Below are 12,325 nucleotides of genomic sequence, written 5' to 3' on the forward strand. Positions count from 1 at the left end.
TCTTGTATCATACCTATATTATCTTCTGAAGAGGTTTGGGTTTCCAAGTACCTAATCTGTTCTGTTCCTTTCTATGAAAACTATTCTAACACTCTCTTTTAGAGGCACTATGTTTAGAACTATTTCTTCTTACAATCTCTGTTTTTGTTCTAAGCCTACTGAAGCCTTTATTGCTCAGTAACTGCTATTTAACAGTATTCTGGCACTTCTTGCATATATCAGTAAAAATAAACATACTTGTTAAAAATTCTGTTAAACATGTAATCCCCAGATGTTCATCTGACTTGGCTGCCTTCTGGGTAATTCCTTTAAAACTCCATTTTAGGAACTGGTTTTTGTGTAGAAGTGGTCTCCTGGTTCCAGTGTTCCCTTTGATGTGGCAAGATCAACAAGCTAACAAGATTTCATAACCACCTTGTGTAGGGAAGCTACTGAAAGACACTATGACTGAGTTCTTGGTTTGCTTTAACTGGTGCAGTGGTGAGCAGCCCCAGCCAGTAAGTACATGCATGCATTGGATTTTTAAGATGCTTTTGAATTTACAATGAGAGATTTAATCTCTGTGTAGCCTTTATTCTTGTGATCAGCTACACCAAGGAAAGCAAAATATAAAAACTAATAGGGGAACCTTTATCTGTAGTAAAAGGCATGAGCTCTATCAGAAGATCTGATATAACATTAATTAGAGTTGCTATTTTCTAGATGCATAGGAAATTAATTGTCTAACTCACATTAGTGTTGCACCTGTAAACTTTCCCTACATTGAGAAACACAGTTGCTGAATACTTATTCTGCAATTAGGATGTAGTTTCATGAGGAATTCGCATAGACTGCATCAGATGGGAGGCTACAGATTCTGTTAATGAAACATGACATGGATATATTTCAAAACAATCCTGAATGTGATGTCTTGTAAAGATGTGATGGAAGTCAAAATAATTAAACCCTGTGAACTGGGGAGAATTCTTGTAATAACTGTTCTTTAAGGACTGTCTGGTAAGAGAGTTGAGAACTCTAGAACCCTTAATGTAGCCTCCAGATGCTTATCTATGGGCTATTAATGGAGAATAAGAGGGGAAAAACAAGGATACATAGCCACCCTTAAAATGTATACAGTCAGTGGAGTTTTCTGGGGGAGTGGATTATTTACTCAATATGATAGCTGCCATTTTTGCTATAACTGAGGATTCAATAACACTTCAATTATCAACCTCTCTATCTGTAACTTTAATACTTGTTTTTAAAAGCTTGAAGCAGGATCTAGATACAGGACCTACCCATACAGTTGTGCACAACTCTTCTAATGTGTTTTATTTAAAGTTCAGTTCCAAACTGGGATTGGGGAAGAGAGCTACAGAAGTCTTCCATGTCTGATAACTAATCATTGAGACAAACGTGTTTAGCTTACACTCCTATTTTCTTTTAATTGTAATAACAAATGGTTAAAAATTGCCAACTCTGCAAATTCAGCCTGGGCTCACAACATGGAAACACTCTGCAGGCCAAATTTTGCCCACAGTGACACATGGGCAACTAACTGCCTTCAATGGCTTTGCATAAGTTTCAACAGGTCAAAATCTATTGATGCAGAAAAAGGACAAGAATTGGCTCACTCTTAACTCTGCTGACTCTTCAGGGCTAGAGAGAAAAAAGCAGTAAACTTGTCACCAAATCCCTGATGCTGAAACTGGATCTGTGGGTGGCCTCTTGTGCCTCTGCAGAGTCCCCCGTGACTTCACTGGGGGTCCCCATGCAGATAGTTCGAGATCTGGGGGGTCCTTGGTTAGCAGACTGGACTAGGAATAATCAAGAACTAGATCTAAGTTAAAAGGTGCAATTTAGGGTCTCCCGAATAGAACAGCACTTCAAATATTGGAGTGTACCAATAATTCATAATGTATCTGCACTGCATTTTACTCTGAAACCGAACTGCCTTTGAGGTGTGGCTACAGCCTCTGGAACGTAATATTTGTTGTAATATTTGAAAAGGTCAACATCTTTCTTGGTTCTCACTGAAGAACATTTAAACAACTGTCTCTAGGGCTGAACTTTTCAGTAGAAGTACGCAAGCGACCCTTAGCCTCTACCTGCAGACTTCAAAGAAGGGAGGCTGCGATATATTTAGTGCTTCTGAAAGTACCCTTTCATTGACCATTACCCTAAGGGCTCTGCAAATGCTCCTTAGTCTTGACTTGGTCCTAGATCACTATTGACTAGAGACAAGCAAACTGGCTTTGTGATGCATATCAAGGGAAAGTAAATTATGGTGGCAAATCACATATCCTGACGTGAAGGGTTAATATACTACTTTGTGGTTTAAACCAATATGGCTACATAGAAAACATCCCAATAACCACATCAACATGCATTGGTTATAAATCATTACAGACCAACCCGCATCTGTCACACCAACTCATACACTGGCTAATGTACTTGTGTGGCACAAGGATAAACTCTCTGGTCTTATAACTAACTTGATACTGGAGAATTCCCATAGGACATCATTCTGGCAAGCCTTGGGTATCTTGTATACCAGGAAGGTAAGTCTTGCTACTGTAATATATACCTGGGAATATATAACACTACAGGTGATGCTGTGGTAGAAGCAAAATTAATACTTGCCCTCCTTTATTTATTTTTGACTGTCCTGCTCTTCCCCTACATGCTGCCATGTGGACACTTGACTCTCTCTTCCTCAAAAGTGCTTTTTAAAACTAACATAAAGACTTACTGGGTATCTCTGCTCCCAGTTCAGTTGCATTTGATTAGGTAGGGAGTGGTCTGTCCAAAGCAGCAGTAGTAATAGTTGGGAATGCCTATTTATGTACTCTGCTTCCCTGATAGAAATAACTTCTCTCATCTTGCTCTACACTCGGCATGCAGATCCCATAGCCTTCTGGCAAAGGAACTGAAGAGGATTCTCTTTTGAAACTCCTCAGTACCCCCCAGGAAGGATTTTCTAATCCCCAGAGGTAGTGCATATTTTTCAAACAAAAACAAACTTCTAAAAAATACTTGTATAGGGTTCTCTGATCTCAGTAATCCCATTTTCTTGGGATAGAGAAAATTCTCTGGAAAGATGCTGCATGCAAATAGTGTGGTGCTGGTCACACTGCAACAGTCACTCAATTGATTATTGTTCCAGCAGCAATTAAGGTTTCCTACCCTAGGAGTCTCCAGGAATTAAAGATTAATCTTTAATTAAAGATTATCACATGAGGCAATCTCTAGGAATTTGTCTAACAAGTTGGCAACCCTACCAGCAATATTAAGCTTCCTTAAGTCATCCCAATGCAAGACAGGAGAGAAACTGGGTTTAACTAAATCTGACTCCTGGAATCTTGACTTCATTGTTCAAGGACTGGCTGAGAAGCTAGCTTAAAAAAATGCATAAATCTCCCTTATTGCATTTAGCATTGTGGTGCATAGATTTCTAACCCAAGAGGCCTAGACTCGCAAAAATGCACCTGCAAATGGTCAGTTAGACATAGTCAAAGGTGCAAAACAACTCCTATTTAGACTCTTAAATTAAAGTAAACGTGCAATCTTCAGACCCCCATCCTGGAAACTAATCCGAAGATGGAACCTCTCTTGACTACAATGAGGCTCTTTGAGGGTGCAAAGTTCCATAGAAAGAGGCCCCAGTCTTGCAACTGGCTCATCTGACTATAGTAAGAGTTTAAAGTTATGTAACTTCTCTATAGCAGTCCTGCTGATGGAGTAAATGTCACATTGAGTCCCCTAGTGCTCTTAACTTGTGTTATCAGATGAAAAGCAAGTGGAAATGGCAGAGGCAGTGTCTAGTCTAAACCACACGTGTAAGTGCCTTTTTTTATAGGTTCCTTGGTTATGTTGAGTGAAAGACTAAAAGTCTGTTCCTTTAGTGCTAGAAAACAGCTTTTTAGTGCTTGCTTCAAATCTTCTGCTGACAAACCGATTCATATGTCAACAAAAAACCTTAGTACATTCTGCTCTTTTTAAAAAGACAACACTGAAATGTGTTGGTTCTGTTTCCACTAGGAGTCACTAGAAGGTTCTTATCAACTGGGTGATAATTCCCAGACACAACCTTGACTGTCTTATGTAAAGGATTTTCTGCTTAAGCACTTATTTTTTTCCCTCTTCTCTTAAAGAAGAGACGTCGGAGACTAGACCGAAATATGATTGGAGAACCAATGAACTTTGTCCATACTGCCCATGTTGGAACAAGAGATATGAATAGTGGTTTTACATCTGTAAGTATGTACTCCTCAAGATGAGCAGAAATGTGTGAGACATGCCTAACTGCTAAAACTAAATGTTTAAAGTTGTGAGCATCACTTGCCAGTGTATAGAGAATGAATGCAGCAGAATAGTGTCAGGACAGACCATAGTCTTCTACATCCTACACACCCAGAATAGATTTATTTTAGGTCATTTAACTTGACACTATCTCATAGCACTTTCTCATCTGACACACTGCAGTCCTGGCATATACAGTCAGTGGTGGTGGGGGGGAATGGAGTATGTCGGTACTCATAAGGCCTCATTCTTCTGTCACTCCACTGAAGTACCAGGACTTGCACACCCATTTAGAAAGAGCAGCATGTTGCTAATCTCGGTTTTGTCACTGATACCCTGAGTATTGACATCCCTCCATATGTGGATAAGTATGTCTTGCCCATTAGGATTAATGTTTGAAGTACTTTCTCTTCCTTTCCAATTTAAGGCTTAATGCTTTGACAAATAAAGGGCATCTACTAACCTACTGTATTCTTCTCTAGGCTGGGTCAATTCAGGACCATATGAAGTCAAAAGGTGGCTACGCAAATGGCCCTCCTGCAAGTGCACAGCTATAGAAAACTCGAAAGGAGACTGATGCACCAATTTTTGGTATGCTCTGCTCTCTGAGGGCTTCCTAAAGATCAATAAAAGTTATGAGCTAGCAACTGGTAGGGAAAACGCCAACCATATTATGAAGCTTAATTCAGGTTTCAGCATTCTTTGTAGAATGGCTTGTATACAAATGTATGGCGGCTATTATAATTGTCAACCTGGTATGGTGATGGTGCAGTACCAATTAGAACACCATCCTTGGTCCCCTTCCAAATGGGAAGACCCCAGCCCTATCCCAAAGAACTTAGTGTTAGATTGTATGGCCTTTTTTTGGTAGGCATTGTTACTAGTCTAAAACCACTTGCATAAAAACAGTCTTGACTTTCTTCTTTTCACAGAAATTCTGGAAACTGATGTTACTGGAAGACCTCACTTGTTTACACTAATAGTAAAAGATATTCTACTGGGGAATGGAGTATTTCATAGTAATGAACATTTCTCTGAATCCAGTGGTTGGATGCCCACATTCTAATTAATTCTTTGCTGGAACTGTACACTAGTATTGCTTTTAACTTTATAAATTAGATCTTACTTTTTTTTGTCTTAAAGCCCAGTGAAGTCTCCACAACCCTAAGGCTTTTGTGATGGATACTCTCACAAAATAACTAGGTTCTCCACCCTAAAGTAGGTCCAGGTGACTGGAAAAATAGTTTTTTCCAGTCACAGGTATGTTTTTTTCCCTCACTGAGCTGTAAGTGCCTAGCATGTTCTCTCCCACTACTATAATAACTGCAACAGATCTTCACTGTGCCAAAGTCTCTGAAAGAGGCTGGATGGGTCTCAACAGAATGCTCAAGACTTTCTTTAGACTTAATGTAAATTGCTGCTGCATAAATTTAAGTACCAATTGAATTTTAAACTCTCATCTAGAGATGACATTCTAGGTATCAAGCAGTCATGTAGCACTGGTGGTGGTTGGGTGGGGTTTTTTGGTAGCTGATTGGCTTTTTATTATTATTATTATTTTGCCCCCCCCATGGTAGTGATACCAGATCTATCTAACAAGTGACAGCCTGTCTTCCAGACACTTAAAAAAATAAAACCAGTCTCTGATTACTTTTGTTTTTTAAATGCATTGGAAGGTCTTAAATTTTTCTTTTTAACTGAAGTAGATTACGTAATGGCCTAAATTAAAGAGGAAAATAGGTAGACTAGTCTTAATCACTTCTCGAAACATACCACATTTGACACTTAAATGCTAAATTGTATTCTGGGTATGTTTGATATAAGTACAGTGCTGGCATTTTGAGATGTTGCTTCTGGCCTTCATGACTAGTTAACAAAAGCAACAAGTTTAAATATCCCTTGAAGTGACTAGGTCCATAATCACTGTCACAAGTGCATCCATACCCTTTTTTATCTTGGGTAATAAACAATTGTCCTCTCAAACTGTGCAGTTGGTATGGATGCAGCAACTTAAAGTGGTCATAACTTGCTTCCTTGATTTCACTTAAGTTCATTAACTTGAATTATTGCCAACTTTAGAGCATTGACAAGACACCTGGTAAGTCAGTGGAACTTTCATTTATTTCAACAGGAGTAGGATCAGGCCTTCAGGTTTCTTTAAAATATCTTTCAACACCATGTGATCTGACCACTGTCATGTGACTCTCCTATAAATTAGAGGTCTTCTGTGACTGAAATGTGTCAGCATATACATATTGCTATAAGAGCTGATGTGAAGGCCTAAGATGAGGGGCTGTTCTGTGTCTCTGTACACTGAGAGTAGAGAAACAGTCTTCTTTCAAATGAATTGAACACTATTTTTACTGTAATTTTCTAAAGTGACTGCAGTAACTACACAAAGCAAAGATTACTCTTTTTGGCATGTGTATATCTGATTAGAATACATGCCCTGTTTTTAAATAGCAAACTATAGACTAGCATGAATATCTAATCTGTAATTCTAACACAAGATCAATCATACTAAGTTTTTCCAACTTGGTTTTTGGATCATAAATACTGTAATTGTTCAATAAACACCACCTTGCAAACTCAACTACTTCTGCTTGTATTTTATACACACTTGAAAAAGAACCTTATGTTCCCTTAATAGCTTGGCGTGAGCAGGTTCTAATGTAACTTTTTATTAGCCTGAATTAACATTTTGTCTACCACACCTTAGACAAAGGAGGAGGCATAACCAGTTTCAGAATTCTAATAGCTGTGATAAAGAACATATCTTATTGTTAGTGGTGTAAAAACCAGGAACTCAGGCTGACAGCACTTAATCTCTACTGATTTTATGGGCTGAGCAAGGGTCCTCTCCCCACCACTATGCTATTAAAAACTCCAAGGGATTTGAAAATATTTACTACAGCTCTGCTCCAGCTGAATTTAAGCCCTAGTCTTGAGGGAATCCACACTTTCTAGACCAGCTAGCAGGGTAACATTCATTCCCTCTAGTCAATGTAGTGTTAAGTGTCCTATGAGTAGCGGAGATACAGTGCCCTGTTGATAACAGTGGGAGATAGCCTGAATCTGCCAGCAGAGCTAGCCGTCTAAATGGCCAACTTCAACTAGTCAAAGCTGTACAAGTTTCTTAGCACAGAAGCAAAGTTAACAGCCATCACCTTCTTGAAGACCAGTTTTAACATGTATGCTGATGGCTGAAAAACAGAATAGTGCATCAATTCAACACTAGTCTTAGTGTATAAATTGAGCTTTTTTTGGTAATCCTGTTCCATCTGCTACTTATCCATACCTCATTACACCCCTCTTCTGTGTGACCAGCACAAGCAGGCAAATGATTGACAGGGAGGGGCTTAAACAGCAGGCTTTATTTTATAGCTGGGGAGGGGCACTGCATTGCCCATCCCAGCTTTCATGTACCAGCCATTTATCTGGTTACAGGGTTCCTACCATAAGCCCCACCCAGTCAGGGTAGACCCTCCTTGGTTTATCCCACAGCCTCATTTCACTTTTGAAACCTCTTCTCTCTTCCCCCCCCCCCCCCCATTAGATGAGGGGTAGTCTGAAAGAGGCCACAAGGTGGGGCAGGGGAATCTTCAGTCCAAAAAGGTTTCAAGTGCCTCTCTTATAAGCACAAGATCCAACTGGGCAATTTTGGTTCTTTTTAGCCTTTACCTGTACTGGTTATAGCAAGTGCCAATGATTTAGTATGGATGCACACCACACCCACCATGCCTGGTACCCCCATCTCCTGCCTGACCCTATCCTTAATGCCATGGAGCCAACTATCAGCCCCAGCATCTACCAAACTCCATCTTTCTTAAAGAGCTCAGTGCCATTGTATCAGATATCGCTGTCTTCTCCCTCTTCCCACTCCTCCCAAAAAAATTCTCAATTATCCTGGCTACCTCATAGCTCACATTCTTTCTTGCCCTGTTGACAGGGGGTGGCTCATTGGCTTCCCCCAAACTCATCTTATGCACATCCCTGACTAAACTAATGGAGGATGAGGCCAAACTATCTAATAACTCCACATCTCTCTGTAGCCTAGTCCTTAAATTTAATTCAATGCACTACCCAAGATCATTTTCACCCTAGTGAATAATCTCAGGACACCAGGTGACTGTAGCTTTGCCATCTACAAGTGCTGGACTTGCTCATGCCCTGCCTACAGTACCATCACAGGCAAATGGCTTCAGCCTTGAAGCTCAGTTGCGATCCACCAGTTGATGTCCAGCCCATAATTGCTTAAGCCAACGTTACAAGCAGCATCAACAAGCAGTGGAACCAGCTCCAACCTGCCCTGAGTGCCATAACATTGAAGATAAGTGGCTTCAGCCTTGCAGTGTAGTGATGATCCACCTCATGCCTGGCTGAAATCTGGCCACAATTAATTGCTTAATCAACCCAACATCAGTGAACACTCGCACCAGCTCATACCCTATCTGCCATAAAAAGAGCTGCTCCCCTAGCATGCCTCTCCTGTTGAACTAATGAATCTGTATAGCTTTGGCCTTGAAGCCCACCAGTGATCCACATGCAGATGGGCTAAACTCTCAGAATCTGTTGCCTGCCAGCTAGCAGGTGAAGGGCCCAGCTGAGGTCATGAGTCCTATACACCAAGATCTCCTCAGTCCAGGATGAGGTGTCTGTTCTCCAGTTCACCTCCTCAGAATAGTTGGCTTGTCATGGTTCCCATCTGCTCCAAAGTCTTGTGGAAACTGGGTCCCTTTCTCCTTAGGGAATGGCGATCCTAAGGCCACAAAGCTGTATAAGGAATCCTTGCTGATTTCTGAGGCTGCCACTCTCCGTGTGTTCATGTGGGCCAGACTGGAGATCCTCAAGGGTATGAAAGAGGATACTCCTGCTTAAGCTTCTGATTGCTCCTACATCCTTCCTTTTTGTTATAAGAACTCAAATCTCTGCACTAAGGAGCAATCTTTTCCCTTCCTTTAGTCCTAGTCTCCCCATCCACACGCTTCAGGTTATTTTAAAATTTGCCTAGGTGAAGTATGGTCGGCCACAAACTAGATGTAAAGGGCCTCATTCTTTCGCTCCTTTGTACCTTGTCTACTCACATCTGTACAAAATTCTGACTTGGTAGTATTTTATACTCACTTTTCACAGGTGTAAGGAATAACACAATGTATAAGGGAGAAGAGGATCAGGCCCTACGTATATAACAGTGCCACAGTCCTAATACTAGAGATTTCTTCAAATGAATCAGAGGTAGCTGTTTTGAATAGTTTCTATGTTTTATATTATGGGTGTAAGAACTAGATATAGTGGGGAGCAAAGCATAGGTGTCATTGCATCTAAAGTCAAATATGGCAGGTTATCAAAAATCCAGACTCCAATACTATTTTCTTTTTTAAAGTATTATCAGATACCTCCTGTAAGCATTTAATACCACTTGCATAGGATAATCTTTAACACAGGAACTAGCTTCCCTTTTATAGTAATTACTGTACTACTGCTGCAGGTCAATGACTGGGCATAGGAGAATATGGTAATCGGTTAAGTTTAATGTCCATTCTGTGGGAATGGAGACAAACTATTCAGAAAACACTAGATATTCTTCATACTTAAATCAGTGTTTTTAATTTATCGGTACAGTAGAAGTTCCTTGTCTATCGTTGCTGAGCCTGAGGGCAGGGATGGCAGGGGGATTCTTAATTTAAGTATATTTTATATAAGGTTGGACATTAGGAAAAAGTTCCTAACTGTCAGGGTGGTTAAACACTGGAATAAATTGCTTAGGGAGGTTGTGGAATCTCCATCTCTGGAGATATTTAAGAGTAGGTTAGATAAATGTCTATCAGGGATGGTCTAGACCGTATTTGGTCCTGCCATGTGGGCAGGGGACTGGACTCGGTGACCTCTCGAGGTCCCTTCCAGTCCTTGAATCTATGAATTACAGTAATTTGGGAAAAGTAGATTTTATTTATTTATTTATTTTTAGCTGAAGATTATAATACCTGACTGTTTTGGGTTGTCTTTGGACATTACTTTGATCTCAGTCTTGTGGAATTGTCATGAAGCTTAACAGTCCAAGATCAAATGTTACTTATCTGTGCTTCATAATTGCTGTTGGAGGTAAGATTCATGAGGGGCAGGGGGGTGGAGGATAGGGGGAGGACATGGTGCTATTTTACTCTGCTGTCAAAGCTTTCTTTCCTCTGGGTTGTATTTTGCAAGGTTTCCAGATATCCTGCACTGACAAAATATTGTTTTATACAGCTGCATTAGATTATTGGCTCTTTGAAGGATTAAACATCAAAGTGCTTGCTTTGAGCAGGGTTTCAGCTCCTGTACTTTGGGATGTTGTCTTCTTTCTAAAAATTTCTCTTTTTCAATAGATCACATTGTTTAAAAGCACTGATAGAGCTCCCTTCTAACTCTTCAACATGTTCCACTAGTCCATAATTGTAGCCTGTAATTTTTGAAGGTAGAGTCCTTTAGCCCTAGACAATATAGGAGAAATGACTCCAGTATTAAAGAGTTAATGTCAAAGGAGTGGAGTCCTGAAATAGAAAACTAGTTGGCTCATTAGATTACAAATTGACTTGAGGGCAGGAAACAAAGAGTAAATGCAGTGGAATGTTTTTAGAGAAGCAGGGCTGTTTCCCATAACACTTTTTAAATTAATGCTGCAACTGTTATTTAACCTTTTAGGTTACGTAGGCTGTAGGAAGACTCATGCTATCTACCATCAGGATGGGGTTAATGCAGAGGCATTACAGACCGGCACCTAGCTTCATGGAATTGTGTGATATACATCAGAATCTTAGCTTTCATTATAACAGCACGCCAGCACTGTCATAGTTAAAGCTGTATCAAGACATCTGTTAAAAGGTTGACTATTCTAAGTCCTCTAAAAATGGACATGCTTAGTTGGATTTGTTTGAAATTTAGTGAAAAATTTAGTGGAAAAATCTGAGAGTGGGGTTCAGGAGATATGAGCTGTAGAAAAAATAGCCATTTTTTTTTAAAAAAAAGCTTCTACGTGGGTTTGGTTGGTTGTTGTTACCCAGTGTAAAGTTCAAACTATTCATTATTAGTGGATCAAAATGGTATTCCCAAGGTACTGCATGAATCCCACTTTTTAGGAGACCCAAAGTGAGAACAATATTTAAGAAAAAGTACATTTTTATACTGTACATGTGCCAATACAGAAAAACAGCTAGAATGTTTCCATTCCTGCCACTTAGGATGCTTTGAAGCTCAACTCTTGGAAATGCTCTAAAATCCAAACCATTAACCAGATTGTTTTGAAGTTTGAGGTGCCTCATAGGGTGACAGGGTAGTATTAGTGACCCAGATTTCGGGTTATTTGACCAAGGGGCTCCTTAGTTACAGACCCACCACCACAACTTGTATCCTTCTATTGTTCTGTATTGTTAAACTGATAGGTATTAATGACTGAATGAATTACAGATCTTGAGATGGCTGTGAACTTACCCTGCCATAACATAGCTAAGGATAAATTAATCACCTGAGTGGAATTAAAGTATTGTGTGTGTGTGTGGGGGGAATTAGACGTGAATTTGTCCTGCACAGGGAGAGGCATGAGGGGGCGGGGGGGGGGGGGGGAAAAGAGCAGTTTGGGGCTGCAGTGAAGGGAGAGGGCTTATGGGGAAGGGGATGAATGGTGAGAGAGGTTGAGGGCTCAGGTGAAGGAGGCATAATGCCCCCAAACTCTGCCAGTGTACTCCAACCCCCCTGCAGCCCCAGCTTTGCCAGTGCACCCTAAATATCCTGAATCCCCAGCTCTGCCAGTACACCTCACCCCCTGCAGACCCAGCCCTGCCAGTGAATCTGACACCTTGTACTCCAATCCCCTTGCACTCCACAGCTGTGGCAGTGCACTGCAACCTCCATGCACGCCAACCCCTCCCCCGTGCCCTCCAACTGTGCTGGGTGAATTGTGGGGTTGGCAGAGTACAGGTATGTGTGTTAATGGGGCATATTAAGGCATTGTTGAATGAGGGCAGAGTTAAGGTTGCATGAGCAATCTTACCTCTTCATTTATGGGTTT

General features: G+C 40.6%; 1 protein-coding gene across 1 annotated transcript; it reads left to right on the forward strand.

Moving 5' to 3' along the window:
* The first annotated feature begins 334 nt into the window (after window positions 1-334).
* LOC117884291 (CDC42 small effector protein 2-B-like) lies at window positions 335-5,498 on the forward strand. The gene is made up of 4 exons (XM_034784576.1): window positions 335-497; window positions 4,134-4,235; window positions 4,764-4,872; window positions 5,214-5,498. The coding sequence occupies exons 1-3, from the start codon at window positions 444-446 to the stop codon at window positions 4,836-4,838; spliced, it is 231 nt and encodes a 76-aa protein (XP_034640467.1). The 5' UTR covers window positions 335-443; the 3' UTR covers window positions 4,839-4,872; window positions 5,214-5,498.
* Window positions 5,499-12,325: the final 6,827 nt, after the last annotated feature.

Source organism: Trachemys scripta, chromosome 10 (genome assembly GCF_013100865.1).
Source record: "Trachemys scripta elegans isolate TJP31775 chromosome 10, CAS_Tse_1.0, whole genome shotgun sequence".
Lineage (NCBI taxonomy): Eukaryota > Metazoa > Chordata > Testudines > Emydidae > Trachemys > Trachemys scripta.